At 54.0% G+C, this 16383-nt stretch overlaps 1 protein-coding gene across 8 annotated transcripts in view; it reads right to left on the reverse strand.

Moving 5' to 3' along the window:
• Positions 1-16383, reverse strand: part of WNK1 (WNK lysine deficient protein kinase 1) — a 79358-nt gene that overhangs the window by 7860 nt on the left and 55115 nt on the right. For 3 of the 8 annotated variants that reach the window (XM_075343599.1, XM_075343592.1, XM_075343600.1), the window contains 8 exons: positions 15446-15529; positions 15190-15276; positions 14756-14825; positions 14528-14592; positions 13829-14430; positions 13460-13650; positions 13196-13375; positions 12830-12922 (listed from right to left, as the gene is read on the reverse strand). In XM_075343599.1, the coding sequence (XP_075199714.1) occupies positions 12830-12922; positions 13196-13375; positions 13460-13650; positions 13829-14430; positions 14528-14592; positions 14756-14825; positions 15190-15276; positions 15446-15529 (1372 nt within the window). The remainder of the gene's footprint in view (positions 1-12829; positions 12923-13195; positions 13376-13459; positions 13651-13828; positions 14431-14527; positions 14593-14755; positions 14826-15189; positions 15277-15445; positions 15530-16383) is intronic. The other 5 variants (XM_075343598.1, XM_075343596.1, XM_075343593.1 and 2 more) reach the window with 4 other exon arrangements.

Genomic DNA, 16383 nt, shown 5'->3' on the forward strand with positions numbered 1-16383 from the left:
ATGTGTGCGTGTGCGCGTGTGTGCGATAGAGATATATGTATGCTACACAAGTCATTGCTGTGATCATAGGGGAGGGTTGGCCTTTAGAAGAAGGGGACAGAAATAAAGAATGGGTTAAAAAAAAAAAATTATATACTATCTTAGGGCCAATTAGCAATTCAAGTTCATTAAAAAAAAATTTTTATATATACATATATTTGAGTATTTTTATTTGTTTATTATTTTTTTTATTTATTATGTATGATTATTATATTTATTAGTATTTTTATTAGTATTTTATTAAACACACATATATATATATGTGTGTTAAATAAAAATACTAATAAAAATACTAATAAATATAATAATCATACATAATAAAATAATCAAATATTAAAAATAATAATCAAATAAAAATACTCAAAAATAGAAGAAATAATAATAAAAAAGAAGGGAATTTTGTTACTTACCGTAAATTCCTTTTCTTCTAGCTCCTATTGGGAGACCCAGACGATTGGGTGTATAGCTACTGCCTCCGGAGGCCACACAAAGCATTACACTAAAAAGTGTAAGGCCCCTCCCCTTCTGGCTATACCCCCCGTGGGATCACGGCTGCTCAGTTTTAGTGCTAAAGCAAGAAGGAGGAAAGCCAATAACTGGTTTAAACAAATTCAATCCGAAGTAACGCCGGAGAACTGAAACCGTTCAACATGAACAACATGTGTACCCGAAAAAACCAAAAATCCCGAAGGAAACAGGGCGGGTGCTGGGTCTCCCAATTGGAGCTAGAAGAAAAGGAATTTACGGTAAGTAACAAAATTCCCTTCTTCTTCGGCGCTCTATTGGGAGACCCAGACGATTGGGACGTCCAAAAGCTGTCCCTGGGTGGGTAAAGTAATACCTCATGTTAGAGCTGCAAGACAGCCCTCCCCTACGGGGAGGCAACTGCCGCCTGCAGGACTCTTCTACCTAGGCTGGCGTCCGCCGAAGCATAGGTATGCACCTGATAATGTTTGGTGAAAGTGTGCAGACTCGACCAGGTAGCTGCCTGGCACACCTGTTGAGCCGTAGCCTGGTGTCGTAATGCCCAGGACGCACCCACGGCTCTGGTAGAATGGGCCTTCAGCCCTGATGGAACCGGAAGCCCCGCAGAAGGGTAGGCTTCAAGAATTGGTTCCTTGATCCATCGAGCCAGGGTGGATTTGGAAGCCTGCGACCCTTTGCGCTGACCAGCGACAAGGACAAAGAGTGCATCGGAACGGCGCAGGGGCGCCGTGCGGGAAATGTAGATTCTGAGTGCTCTCACGAGATCCAACAAATGCAAATCCTTTTCATACCGATGAACTGGATGAGGACAAAAGGAAGGTAAGGAGATATCCTGACTGAGATGAAAAGAGGATACCACCTTAGGGAGAAACTCCTGAATGGGACGCAGCACTACCTTGTCCTGGTGAAAAACCAGGAAGGGAGCTTTGGATGACAGCGCTGCCAGCTCGGATACCCTCCGAAGAGACGTGACCGCTACCAGAAAGGCCACTTTCTGTGAGAGCCGGGAAAGTGAAACATCTTTCAGAGGCTCGAAGGGCGGCTTCTGGAGAGTAACTAGTACCCTGTTCAGATCCCATGGATCTAACGGCCGTTTGTACGGAGGGACTATGTGACAAACCCCCTGCAGGAATGTGCGTACCTGAGGAAGTCGTGCTAGACGCTTTTGAAAAAATACCGATAGCGCTTGAGACTTGCCCTTTAAGGGAGCCTAGCGATAAGCCTTTTTCCAAACCAGAATGCAGGAAGGAAAGAAAAGTAGGCAATGCAAATGGCCAGGGGGACACTCCCTGTGTCGAGCACCAGGATAAGAAAATCTTCCACGTTCTGTGGTAGATCTTAGCAGACGTGGGCTTCCTAGCCTGTCTCATGGTGGCCACGACCCCTTGAGATAAACCTGAAGATGCTAGGATCCAGGACTCAATGGCCACACAGTCAGGTTCAGGGCCGCAGAATTCAGATGGAAAAACGGCCCTTGTGACAGTAAGTCTGGCCGGTCTGGTAGCGCCCACGGTTGGCCGACCGTGAGATGCCACAGATCCGGATACCACGACCTTCTCGGCCAGTCTGGGGCGACGAGCAGGGCGCGGCGGCAATCGGACCTGATCTTGCGTAGCACTCTGGGCAAGAGTGCCAGAGGGGGAAACACATAGGGCAGTTGGAACTGCGACCAATCTTGCACTAAGGCGTCTGCCGCCAGAGCTCTGTGATCGCGAGACCGTGCCATGAAAGTTGGGACCTTGTTGTTGTGCCGGGACGCCATTAGATCGACGTCCGGCCTTCCCCAGCGGCGACAGATTTCCTGAAACACGTCCGGGTGAAGGGACCATTCCCCTGCGTCCATACCCTGGCGACTGAGGAAGTCCGCTTCCCAGTTTTCTACGCCGGGAATGTGAACTGCGGATATGGTGGAGGCCGTGGCTTCCACCCACATTAGAATCCGCCTGACTTCCTGGAAGGCTTGCCGACTGCGTGTCCCTCCTTGGTGGTTGATGTATGCCACCGCTGTGGAGTTGTCCGACTGAATTCGGATCTGCTTCCCTTCCAGCCACTGCTGGAAGGCTAATAGGGCAAGATACACTGCCCTGATTTCCAGAACATTGATCTGAAGGGTGGACTCCTGCTGAGTCCACGTACCCTGAGCCCTGTGGTGGAGAAAAACTGCTCCCCACCCTGACAGACTCGCGTCTGTCATGACCACTGCCCAGGATGGGGGTAGGAAGGACCTTCCCTGTGATAATGAGGTGGGAAGAAGCCACCATTGAAGAGAGTCCTTGGCCGTCTGGGAAAGGGAGACTTTCCTGTCCAAGGACGTCGACTTCCCGTCCCATTGGCGGAGAATGTCCCATTGAAGTGGGCGCAGATGAAACTGCGCAAACGGGACTGCCTCCATTGCCGCCACCATCTTCCCCAGGAAGTGCATGAGGCGTCTTAAGGGATGCGACTGGCCCTGAAGGAGAGAATGCACCCCTGTCTGTAGTGACCGCTGCTTGTCCAGCGGAAGCTTCACTATCGCTGAGAGAGTATGAAACTCCATGCCAAGATATGTTAGTGATTGGGTCGGTGACAGATTTGACTTTGAAAAGTTGATGATCCACCCGAAAGTCTGGAGAGTCTCCAGCGCAACGTTCAGGCTGTGTTGGCATGCCTCTTGAGAGGGTGCCTTGACAAGTAGATCGTCCAAGTAAGGGATCACCGAGTGTCCCTGAGAATGCAAGACTGCTACCACCGCTGCCATGACCTTGGTGAAAACCCGTGGGGCTGTCGCCAGACCAAACGGCAGGGCTATGAACTGAAAGTGTTCGTCTCCTATAACGAAGCGTAGAAAACGCTGGTGCTCTGGAGCAATCGGCACGTGGAGATAAGCATCTTTGATGTCTATTGATGCTAGGAAATCTCCTTGAGACATTGAGGCAATGACGGAGCGGAGAGATTCCATCCGGAACCGCCTGGTTTTCACGTGCTTGTTGAGCAGTTTTAGGTCCAGAACAGGACGGAAAGAGCCGTCCTTTTCTGGCACCACAAATAGATTGGAGTAAAAACCCTGACCTCTTTCCAGAAGAGGAACAGGGATTACCACTCCCTCTGCCCTTAGAGAGCACACCGCTTGCAGAAGAGCATCGGCTCGGTCGGGATGTGGGGAGGTTCTGAAGAACCGAGGCGGAGGACGAGAAATGAACTCTATCCGGTACCCGTGAGACAAAATGTCTGTTACCCACCGGTCTTTGACCTGTGGCAGCCAAATGCCGCAAAAGCGGGAGAGCCTGCCACCGACCGAGGATGCGGAGAGAGGAGGCCGAAAGTCATGAGGCAGCCGGCTTGGAAGCGGTTCCTCCGGCTGCTTTCTTTGGGCGTGAGTGAGTCCGCCAGGAATCTGAGCTCCTCTGCTCCTTCTGAGTCCTTTTGGACGAGGAGAATTGGGTCCTGCCCGAACCTCGAAAGGACCGAAACCTCGACTGTCCCTTCCACTGCTGAGGTTTGTTTGATCTGGGCTGGGGTAAGGAAGAGTCCTTACCCTTGGACTGTTTAATGATTTCCGCCAATTGGTCACCAAACAGCCTGTCTTGAGATAATGGCAAACTGGTTAAGCATTTCTTGGAAGCAGAATCCGCTTTCCATTCTTTTAACCATAAGGCTCTGCGTAAAACCACCGAGTTGGCGGACGCCATTGACGTACGGCTGGTAGAGTCCAAGACCGCATTGATAGCGTAAGTCGCAAACGCAGACATTTGCAAGGTCAAGGACGCCACTTGCGGCACTGATGGACGTATGATCGAGTCCACCTGCGCTAGACCAGCTGAAATAGCTTGGAGCGCCCACACGGCTGCGAATGCTGGAGCAAACGACGCACCGATAGCTTCATAGACAGATTTCAACCAAAGGTCCATCTGTCTGTCATTGGCATCTTTAAGTGAAGCCCCATCTTCCACTGCAACTATGGATCTAGCCGCAAGCCTGGAGATTGGGGGGTCTACTTTTGGACACTGGGTCCAGCGTTTGACCACGTCAGGGGGAAAAGGATAACGTGTATCCTTAAGGCGTTTGGAGAAACGCTTATCTGGATAAGCATGGTGTTTCTGGACTGATTCTCTGAAGTCAGCGTGGTCCAGAAAAGAGCTCAATTTACGTTTGGGATACAGGAAATGGAATTTCTCCTGCTGTGCTGCTGCCTCCTCCGCTGGAGGAGAAATATCCAGCAGTCTATTGATGGCCGCTATAAGATCATTCACCATGGCGTCACCATCAGGGGTATCCAGGTTGAGAGCAGTCTCAGGATTAGACTCCTGATCACCTAGTTCTGTCTCATCATACAGAGAATCCTCTCGCTGAGACCCTGACCCGCGTGATGACGCCGAGTGTCTCTCCCAGCGAGCTCGCTTAGGCTGCCTGGGACTGTCGTCCGAGTCAGAGCCCTCAGCCTGTGATGCCTGGGACCCCCTTGGAGCACGTATTAGTTCCAACTGAGGGGGACCGGGAAACATTGAATCAGCAGTGCCCATGGTCTGAGTGACCGGCCTGGACTGCAAGGTTTCTAGGATTTTTGTCATAGTCACAGACATCTTATCAGCAAAAACTGCAAACTCTGTCCCCGTCACCGGGGCAGGGTTCACAGGCGTCTCTGCCTGGGCCACTACTAGCATAGACTCCGGCTGACGAAGTGGCACAGGGACCGAACATTGCACACAATGGGGGTCAGTGGAACCTGCCGGTAGATCAGCCCCACACGCGGTACAGGCAGTATATAAAGCCCGTGCCTTGGCACCCTTGCTTTTTGCGGATGACATGCTGTTGTCTCCTCAGAGCAATATAGGGGTATAAGCCAAGAAGCGACCGTACAGTGCAATATATAGGTACAGACAAAAGTACACAAAACAACACTGTGGCACTAGTGGGGTCAGCACCTATGTGCTGCTTACCGCCCGCTTAACAGCGGGTGTGTGGTCGCCAGAATCCCCTGTCTGGGTCTCCCAGGGCTATGTCCGTTCTCCAGCTCAGACTGCGTGCAGGAATGGCTGCCGGCGTCCAGTGAAGAGGGGCGGGCCGTGGGCGTGTGCAGACAAAGAGCGGGAACTGGCGTCCCACTGTGCCAAGTGAGAAGGCTGGAGTATGTAAATAAGACTCCAGCCCTCGGCGCTGACTACTGTACATCGTCTCTCCCCTGCCCTGACTGACAGGGCTGGGGGCGGGAACGAACGTAACTAGGCCGCAGAAGCCGGGGACTAGATTAATCAGCGCCGCCGTCGTAAAAGCACGGTCGGCGCTAAGTCCCCGGCGCACCACAAGTCTCAGCCGCGCCGCTGTCTCCATGGCGGCCGGCGCGGTAGTTCCCCACATAAACTCACTCAGCTAAGCTGCAGTGAGTAAAACCCAGGCGCACAGCGCTACTGTCCCCGGCGCACTAGAACACCCAGCAACGCTGGAGTGTGTCTGTGCCTGTCTGCACGGGGACACAGAGTACCTGAATGTTGCAGGGCCTTGTCCCTGATGGTACCCAGCTCCGTATCCAGCAGGATCTCCGGGTCTGTGGATGGAGCCCGGCCTCAGAGCCTGGAGGCCGGTAAGATCCCACTTCACCAGAGCCCGCATGGGGATGGAGAAGGAAAACAGCATGTGGGCTCCAGCCTCCGTACCCGCAATGGGTACCTCAACCTTAACAAACACCCGACAAAAGTGGGGTGAGAAGGGAGCATGCTGGGGGCCCTTTAGTATGGGCCCTCTTTTCTTCCATCCGATATAGTCAGCAGCTACTGCTGACTAAACAGTGGAGCTATGCGTGGATGTCTGACCTCCTTCGCACAAAGCTTGAAAACTGAGCAGCCCGTGATCCCACGGGGGGTGTATAGCCAGAAGGGGAGGGGCCTTACACTTTTCTTCAGCGCTCTATTGGGAGACCCAGACGATTGGGGTATAGCTACTGCCCTCCGGAGGCCACACAAAGCACTACACTAAAAAGTGCAAGGCCCCTCCCCTTCTGGCTATACCCCCCCGTGGTATCACGGGTTCTCCAGTTTTCAAGCTTTGTGCGAAGGAGGTCAGACATCCATGCATAGCTCCACAGATTTTAGTCAGCAGTAGCTGCTGACTATTTCGGATGGAAGAAAAGAGGGCCCATATAGGGCCCCCAGCATGCTCCCTTCTCACCCGTGGATGGTGTTGTAAGGTTGAGGTACCTATTGCTGGTACGGAGGCTGGAGCCCACATGCTGCTTTCCTTCCACATCCCCCTGAGGGGCTCTGAGGAAGTGGGATCCTGCCGGCCTCAAAGCTCTGACGCCGGGCTCCATCCACAGACCCATTTGAACCTGCTGGATACGGAGCTGGAGTACCGTTCAGGGACATGGCCCTGCACCATTACAGGTACTCTGTGTCCCCGTACACACAGGCACAGCACACTCCAGACTTGCTGGGTGTGCTAGTGCGCCGGGGACAGTAAAGGGTTACAGTCACTGCAGCTTTGCTGAGTGACTTTGTGTTTTGGGAACTACCGCGCCGGACGCTCCGGGAGCGGCGGCGCGGCTGGGACTTGTAGTTCGCCGGGGACTGGGCGCCGACCGCGCTTTTACGGCGGCGGCGCTTATAAATCCAGTCCCCGGCTTCTGCGGCCTAGTGCCGCTTCGTTCCCGCCCCCTCCCTGTCACTCAGGGAAGGGGACAGACGCTGAGCAATCAGCAGCGCCGAGGGCTGGAGCCTTTTTACATGCTCCAGCCCTCTCACTGCACACTGTCGGACGCCGGATTCCCGCTCTGCCTTGGGGGCACGCCCACGGCCCGCCCCTCCTCACACGAGCTGGGGAAGACGCCGGCAGCCATTACTGCAGTCCGAGCTCGGACTTTCGGCACCAAGGCAGGACGGTGGCGATCATACACCCGCTTATAGGCGGGCGGTAAGAGGCACACATAGTGCTGACCACGATATAACTGCAGTGTGTACATGTGTTGTTTTTTACTGCATAGGTCGCTAAATGCCCGCTTGGGGAGCGACACATCAGCAGCAGGAAAGCAGGTGTGCTAAGGCACAGGCTTTCTAGGCTGCTTGTATTGCACGACTGAGGTGTTCATTTGTGTTTATGCTTATATGCTATACATTGCACTGTACAGTCGCTAGTCTTAGCTATATTCTCCTGGAATGGCTAGACTACAGCAGCAGAAAACCAAGGGTGCTGGGGCACAGGTTTTTTTCTATGCTGCTTGTATTGCATGGGCTGCAGTGTGCATTTGTACTTGTGCTTGTATGCTATACATTGCACTGTATGGTCACTCTTCTGGGCTATATTCCCCTAGATGACTAGTATACAGCAGCAGAAGAGCTGGGGTGCCAGGGCACAGGCTTCTATGCTGCTTGTATTGCTTGTGCTGCAGTGGTCTTTTGTACTTTATGCCTGTATGCTATACATTGCAATGTACGGTCACCAATCTTGGCTAGATACTTCTAGATAGCTAGTCGGCAGCGGCAAAAAAGCAACACAGATTTCAGTGCTGTTTTTACTACATGGGATGCTGTTCATGACACCGTCCCATTGTGTGCATGCTCCCCTGTAGCACGTCGTCTGACGGGGTCTCTAGCACTTCGTCTGCCGGGGCTCTACTAGTTGTGGCCAAAGAAACCTCCTGTCAACCCTGTCCATGGACAGGGACGGAGTAGTCATAATATAGAGACTTGCACCCATGGGCAATCTACTTGACCAAAAGGCAGCTCTTCAGGGCTTTGATACTGACATCGCTCTCAATCCGGATACACCGGGTGGTAACGCCATACGGAATGATCCTATAGCGTCCATCAATGGAAGGTTGGATCTTTCTCCCTCAGCTCCCCCAGTGGAGATAGGAGACGAACAGGAGAAGTTCCTTTTCAGTATCTCACGCAGATATTGAGTATTTTTCTGGCCACGCTGACTTCAGAGAAGCAGTCCAGGAACACCACGCTTACCAGATAAGCGTCTTCTCCAAACGTTTTTAGGATACACGTTATCCCTTTTCCCCTGACGTGGTCAGCGCTGGACCCAGGGTCCAAGGGTGGATTCTCCAATCTCCAGGCTTGCATATAGAGCCATAGTTGCACTGGAGATGGGGCTTCACTTAAAGATGCCATTCACAGACAGATGGACTCTGGTTGAAATCTGTCTAGGAGGCTATCGGCGTGTCGGTTGCTCCGGCATCCACAGCCGTATTGGCAACCTAACCTTTTCAGCTGTTCTTGCGCAGCTGACCTTGAGCAGGGACATCTGTACCGCAGAGGCGTCCGTAACCCCGCAATGTCTGCACTGCGACTTACCCTGTTAATACTGTCCTAAAAGTACAGTCGAGGTTTCGGTCCTTCCCAAGCTCCGGCAGGTCCCAATTGTCCTCGTGCAAAAGGGCTACAAAACCTCAGACGGGCTCAGATCCCGGCCGGGCTCAATCACGCCCAAGGAAGGCAGCCGGAGGAACCGCTACCAAGGCGGTCTCCTCAGGACTCTCAGCTCTCTCTCTCTCTCTCTCTCCGCATCCGCGGTTGATGGCAGACTCCCCCGCCTTTGGCGACATTTAGCTGCCACAGGTCACAGACCGGTGGGTGACGGACATTGTGCTCACGTGCACAGGACAGTGTTCTGTTCTCGTCCTCCGACTCCATTCTTCAGAACGGCCCCACCTCTCCACCGAGCAGATGCCCTGCTGCAGGCGGTGGACGCTCTAAGAGCAGAAGGAGTGGTGATCCCTGTCCCCCCTCAGGAACGAGGGCGAGGGTTTGTACTCCAATCTCTTTGTGGCTCCAAAAATGGACGGTTCCTTCCGTCCTGTTCTGGTCCTGAAACTGCTCAACGAGCATGCGAACGCCAGGCGGTTCCGGATGGGATCCCTCCGATCCGTCATTGCCTCAATGTCTCGAGGAGACTTCCTTGCCTCAACAGACATCAAAGATGCCTATCTCCACGTGCCAATTGCTACGGAGCACCAACGTTTTCTACGTTTTGTGATAGGAGACGAACATCTTCAGTTCGTAGCTCTGCCATTCAGTCTGGCGACAGCCCCACGGGTGTTCACCAAGGTCATGGCAGCAGTGGTAGCAGTCTTGCACTCTCAGGGACACCCGGTGATCCCGTACTTGGACGATCTACTCGTCAAAGCACCCTCCCTCGAGGCATGCCAACGCAGCCTGAATGTTACGCTGGAGACTCTCCAGACTTTCGGGTGGATCATCAATTTGGCAAGGTCAAATCTGTCTCCGACTCAATCACTAACGTATCTCGGCATGGAGTTCACACTCTATCAGCCATAGTGAAGCTTCCGCTGAACCAGCAGCGTTCACTGCAGACAGAGGTGCAGTCTCTCCTTCAAGGCCAGTCGCACCCCTTAAGGCGCCTCATGCACTTCCTAAGGAAGATGGGGCAGCCATCGAGGCAGTTCTCTTTGCGCAGTTTCATCTGCGCCAACGGCAATGGGACATTCTCCGCCAATGGGATGGGCAGTCAACCTCCCTGGACGGGAAGTCTCCCTTTCCCTGACGGCCGAGGACTCTCTGCAATAGTGGCTTATTCCCACCTCATTGTCATAGCCCCCATCCTGGGCAGTGGTCACGACAGATACGAGTCTGTCAGGGTGGGGAGCAGTTTGTCTCCGCCACATGGCTCAGGGGACGTGGACTCAGCAGGAGTCCACCCTTCAGATCGATGTTCTGGAAATCGGGGCAGGGTATCTTACCCTATTAGCTTTCCAGAAGTGGCTAGAAAGAGAGCAGATCCGAATCCAGTCGGACATCTCCACAGCGGTGGCATACATCAACCACCAAGGAGGGACACGCAGTCAGCAGCCTTCCAGGAAGTCCGGCGAATCCTCATGTGGGTGGAGGACACAGCATCCACCATATCCGCAGTTCACATCCCGGGCGTAGAAAACTGGGAAGCAGACTTCCTCAGTCGCCAGGGCATGGACGCGGGGGAATGGTCCCTTCACCCGGACGTGTTTCAGGAAATCTGTTGCCGCTGGGGGGTGCCGGACGTCGACCTAATGGCGTCTCGGCACACCAACAAGGTACCGGCATTTATGGCACGATCGCGCGATCACAGAGCTCTGGCGGCAGACGCCTTAGTGCAAGATTGGTCGCAGTTCCGGCTCACATATGTGTTTCCACCTCTGGCACTCTTGCCCAGAGTACTGCGCAAAAATCAGATCCGATTGCAGCCGCGTCATACTCGTCGCACCAGACTGGCCGAGGAGATCGTGGTACCCGGATCTGTGGCATCTCACGGTCGGCTGACCGGGGTCACTACCAGACCGACCAGACTTACTGTCTCAAGGGCCGTTTTCTCCATCGGAATTCTGCGGCCCTGAACCTGACTGTGTGGCCTTTGTGTCCTGGATCCTAGCGTCTTCAGGATTATCCCAAGGGGTCGTTGCCACCATGAGACAGGCTAGGAAGCCCACGTCTGCTAAGATCTACCACAGAACGTGGAAGATTTTCTTAATCTGGTGCTCTACTCAGGGAGTGTCTCCCTGGCCATTTGCATTGCCTACTTTTCTTTCCTTCCTACAATAGGAGTTAGAAAAGGGCTTGTCGCTAGACTCCCTCAAAGGGCAAGTCTCAGCACTATCCGTGTTTCTTCAGAAGCGTCTAGCACGTCTTTCTAAGGTGCGCACGTTCCCGCAGGGGGTTTGTCATATCGTACCCCCGTACAAGCGGCCGTTAGATCCATGGGATCTGAACAGGGTTCTAGTTGCTCTCCAGAAGCCGCCTTTCGAGCCTCTGAAGGAAGTTTCCTTTTCTCGCCTGTCACAGAAGGTGGCGTTTCTCGTTGCGATCACATCGCTTCGGCGAGTGTCTGAGCTGGCAGCTCTGTCATCCAAGGCTCCCTTCCTGGTGTTTCACCAGGACAAGGTAGTGCTGCGCATCATTCCGGAGTTTCTCCCTAAGGTCGTATCCTCGTTTCATCTTAATCAGGATATCTCCTTACCGTCCTTTTGCACTCATCCGGTTCACCGGTATGAGAATGTTTACGTTTGCTAGATCTGGTGAGAGCACTCAGAATCTACATTTCCCGCACGGCGCCCATACGCCGTTCCGATGCCCTTGTCGCTGGTACGCGCAAGAGGTTGCAGGCTTCTAAAGCCACCCTGGCTCGATGGATCAAAGAACCAATTCTGGAAGCCTACCGTTCTGCAGGGCTTCCGGTTCTTTCAGGGCTGAAAGCCCATTCAACCAGAGCCGTGGGTGCATCCTGGGCATTACGACACCAGGCTTCGGCTCAACAGGTGTGCCAGGCAGCTACCTGGTCGAGTCTGCACACTTTCACCAAACATTATCAGGTGCATACCTATGCTTCGGCGGATGCCAGCTTAGGTAGAAGAGTCCTGCAGGCGGCAGTGACATCCCCGTAGGGGAGGGCTGTTTTGCAGCTCTAACATGAGGTATCTCTTTACCCACCCAGGGACAGCTTTTGGACGTCCCAATCGTCTGGGTCTCCCAATAGAGCGCTGAAGAAGAAGGGAATTTTGTTACTTTCCGTAAATTCCTTTTCTTCTAGCTCTTATTGGGAGACCCAGCACCCGCCCTGTTGTCCTTCGGGATTTCTTGGTTGTTTGCGGGTACACATGTTCATGTTGAACGGTTTTTCAGTTCTCAGACGTTATTCGGAGTTAATTTGTTTAAACCAGTTATTGGCTTCCTCCTTCTTGCTTTGGCACTAAAACTGGAGAACCCGTGATACCACGGGGGGGTATAGCCAGAAGGGGAGGGGCCTTGCACTTTTTAGTGTAGTGCTTTGTGTGGCCTCCGGAGGGCAGTAGCTATACCCCAATCGTCTGGGTCTCCCAATAAGAGCTAGAAGAAAAGGAATTTACGGTAAGTAACAAAATTCCCTTCTTTAGTGTAATGCTTTGTGTGGCCTCCGGAGGCAGTAGCTATACACCCAATCGTCTGGGTCTCCCAATGGAGCGCCGAAGAAATATTTTTTTTTGCCAAGCTTCTGCTCTGTGGCAGCTCATGCTCCTCTGTATTCTGGGGGGTGTACGGTGACCTCCAAAACATTTTTGGGATCTTTGAACTTGGTCTTATTTTCAGACAGGAGACTCATCGGCTATGGCGGGGGACTACACCTCCCAGCATGCAACACACCTCTACTGCGAAACTAAAGCAGAGAGTGTTAGTCTTGCCAGGTGTGGGGTTGGCGTGCTGGGAGCTGTAGTTCCACACTTCCCTAGACTAGGCCTGGATCCGGTCCCCGGACCCCCGTCCTGTAATGCAGCCGGGTCAGTATGTGTTAGGGGGAGGGGAGCATGCGAGCAGGAGGGGGACGGAGGAGAGAGACGAGGAAGGAGTAAAGAGTTACACACAAAGAGCCAAGCAGGGCGTACTGAGAAATCGCGTCCTCCTGCCCGCCGCTTTGAAGGAGACCCGCTCGGACGCACAGTTAAACTTGGCCCAGCCTGTGATGGAAACGGAATAAAACAGGAGACAAGAAGGACAGAGACAAAAAACACAGCAGAGACAAGACACCGACACGTGAGCCCCGCACCCCTACCAGCAGCACAGAGGATTTACAGCACAGAGCTCTACAGCTAATATCACACAGCCCGGCACTGTGGTGCCACAAATCGGGCACTACCCATGGACTGCGCTCCCGCCAGCCGCCACTAGATGGCAGCTCTGAATCTGTCCGGCCGGCACTGAATGATGGGAGCAGTGCGCGCGGGGTTTACCTTGTCCCTGGCCAGATAAGCTGGGTGCGGAGAGCGCGGCGTCACTGGTGAAGGCCGAGCACAGGATGTCGCTGGAGGGGGAAGGCTTCAGGAGTCCGGACTCTGCCGCGCTGCACGGAGGTAGGAGGAGGTGCTGCTGGGGAGGCGCCGCAGGCGGAGCGCTCTGCGTGGACAGGTCGCCTACAGTAAAGAGTGATATGTGAGGTGAAGCGGGGGGCGGTCGGGGGTCTCCATTCCATCTGCCCAGCGCCTGATACCACCTACCTGAGTGGTGGGGGCTGCGGCTCGCTCTGCTGGATTTACTGCCTTTCCCCTTGGTGGGTCTCCTCCGCCGGCCAGAGAGGGGCGCCGCGGGTGGGATGATAACGGCGGGGGGCACTTTTCCTAACGCCGTGTACAGCACCTCGATCTCCTTCTTCTGACGACTGTGCAAATCCTGGATCTCTCTGAGGTGTCTGGAGACGAGAGACAGGCGGTTACGGGCAGCGGACAATGTAGCAGAGCCGAAGGCGTGTCAGCGCAGAACCGGACGGCTCTGCTACATCTAAAGCAGGATGAATAGGAACGACATGGAGTCTACAGCCCCCTCCTACCCCTATCATCCGCAGGATAACCACCCCCATGGACGCTCACTTGTCTCGTAGTCTCCGCAGCTCCTTCTTCAGCTCCTCGTCTTCGATGTCGGACTCGTTGTCGCTGCTCATATAGGAGGAGTTGAAGGAGTTGCTGAGGCTCTGCAGGCTGACCTTTGAACCCAGAGGGTGCTGCGTGACCGGGCTGCCCAGGCTGTCATCGTGGGAGGCTCTGGGCGGGTCACTCAGGGTGGCCGAGGACTCCGGGTGCGAGGAGGGTCCATTCAGGTGCGGCTGAGTCACTGGGGAGGACGTCCGGGGCGTCTCGGGGTCCGTGTGACCTGGTGACAGTTCATCCTGGGCCCGAGACACCGAGAAGCGGCCTACCCTGCCCGTGGTGGACGTGGTCACCTGGAAGCGTCCAACCTGCACGGCCTGATTGGGGGAAGAGCTGTGCACGAGGGTCTGCGGGAAGCCCACTCCATCCACAATATCCAAGGGGGCGGCCGCCAAATTTTGCGGCCTAACCAAAGTGCTCTCCGGACTGCTGCAGGACATGGACGAAGAAGAGGACGAGGAGGTGGACGAGGTGGAGGACGACCCCAGAGGCGGCAGCGTCGGATCCTCGCTTGGTTTTAGCACATCGTCTGCTGCGACAGAGACCTGGAGACACAAAGCAGAGACATCAGCCCCAACCATCAGCGGAGCGCGTCCCGGACCAAAGCAACGCAGAAAGCTGCAGCCCCAACATCACACCAACCTGAAACCGCCCCATCTTAAGGACCCCCGGAGTCGTCTCTGCCTCTGGCTTTATGGGGTCTGCAGCTGAAAAGGAGAAAAAAAAAAAAAAAAAGTCAGGACCAGAAAACCTGGAAGTCAGGAACATTTCCGACCGACCAGTGAACTGCTCCCCGCTGCATCCCCGAAACGTGCGGCGGGATGGCAGGATTAATAGACATTAGCAACTCCCAGTCCATGTGGCACTTACCCTCGGCGGGGGGCTGGGAAGAGGCGCTGAGGGGCCCAGTGAAGCCCGTCGGGCCGGCAGCGGGTGCGGGCTGTGTAAAAGAGAAGACGTCATCAGAATGGCCGCCGGGTTATATTTCCTGACCTCCAGGTAAAAAACCCAAATAAGCAAAGCACAAAGAACACATCACACCACAGGGGGGCGCTATGGTCTGCACAGACTATGGGGGGGGCATCCGGCACTGGTGAGGAGGTGCACCCAGGCAAGTCGGACAGTCGGGAAAGCTGGGTGGATTTATCTATGGAGACTGTAGTGGCGGCCATATTAGCGAGTATTATCCAGGGTAAAGTAGGTGGAATAACCCATGGAGAACGGTCCTAAATTTATATATTTTAGTCTATGACCCCCCACGTTGGGCGCAGGACATAATCCGACCCTCGGAGCCGCACACTCACAGCGCTGGGTGCAGAGGACGCGGGGACGGTGTCGGGGCTCAGCGTCCGTCTCAACTGGAAATCCAGGTCCTCCAGAGGCTGCTGGGACTGAAATGAGAATCACTGGGGGGTCAAGGCTTGGATACACCTGCCCCGTACGGTGCCCCCACTGCACGGCCCCAACATACGACTGCGCGGAGGGGGGTAAGACAGAAGAAGACGAGACATGCACAGGTCGGGGGTTACGGGAAGGAGGAACAGGAGGCTCATGCTGCACCTGAGTTAGTGAAGGTCCTGGGAGAGGCGGCAGCGGATCGCCGGGCGGACTGCCCACCGTGAGCTCGGCCCCGGCGGCCGGGACCTACAGGACAGAGAGGCAGCGCCATCAGAGGCAGCACATACACAACGCGAGACCCCCAATGTCAGACCCCCCCCCATCCTCCACTGCAAACTGTCCCATCATGCACTGCACACAATGAAGAGGACGCCGGCAGGATCCGCAGATCACAGCCAATGCCCGGAAACAGATTAGAAATGAGCATTCATGTTAGTGCGATGGAAAAGAGGCGACTGCGGCACCCAAGACTATCACCCCCATCATCTACACAAGATCTGCATCCACGAGACATCCGTATACCACCCCCAGTATACAGGATGGATATAGATATTCACCCAGTTACTTCCTGTATTATCCTCCAGAGCTGCACTCACTATTCTGCTGGTGCAGTCACTGTGTATATACATTATATTACTGATCCTGAGTTACATCCTGTATTATACTCCAGAGCTGCACTCACTATTCTGCTGGTGCAGTCACTGTGTACATACATTACATTACTGATCCTGAGAGTTACCTCCTGTATTATACACCAGAGCTGCACTCACTATTCTGCTGGTGCAGTCACTGTGTACATACATTACTGATCCTGAGAGTTACATCCTGTATTATACTCCAGAGCTGCACTCACTATTCTGCTGCTGCAGTCACTGTGTACATTACATTACTGATCCTGAGTTACATCCTGTATTATACTCCAGAGCTTCACTCACTGTTCTGCTGGTGCAGTCACTGTGTACATACATTACATTACTGATCCTTGGTTACCTCCTGTATTATCCTCCAGAGCTGCGCTCACTATTCTGCTGGTGCAGTCACTGTGTATATACATTACTGATCCTGAGTTACCTCCTGTATTATCCTCCAGAGCTGCACTC

This window comes from Anomaloglossus baeobatrachus, chromosome 4 (genome assembly GCF_048569485.1).
Source record: "Anomaloglossus baeobatrachus isolate aAnoBae1 chromosome 4, aAnoBae1.hap1, whole genome shotgun sequence".
Lineage (NCBI taxonomy): Eukaryota > Metazoa > Chordata > Amphibia > Anura > Aromobatidae > Anomaloglossus > Anomaloglossus baeobatrachus.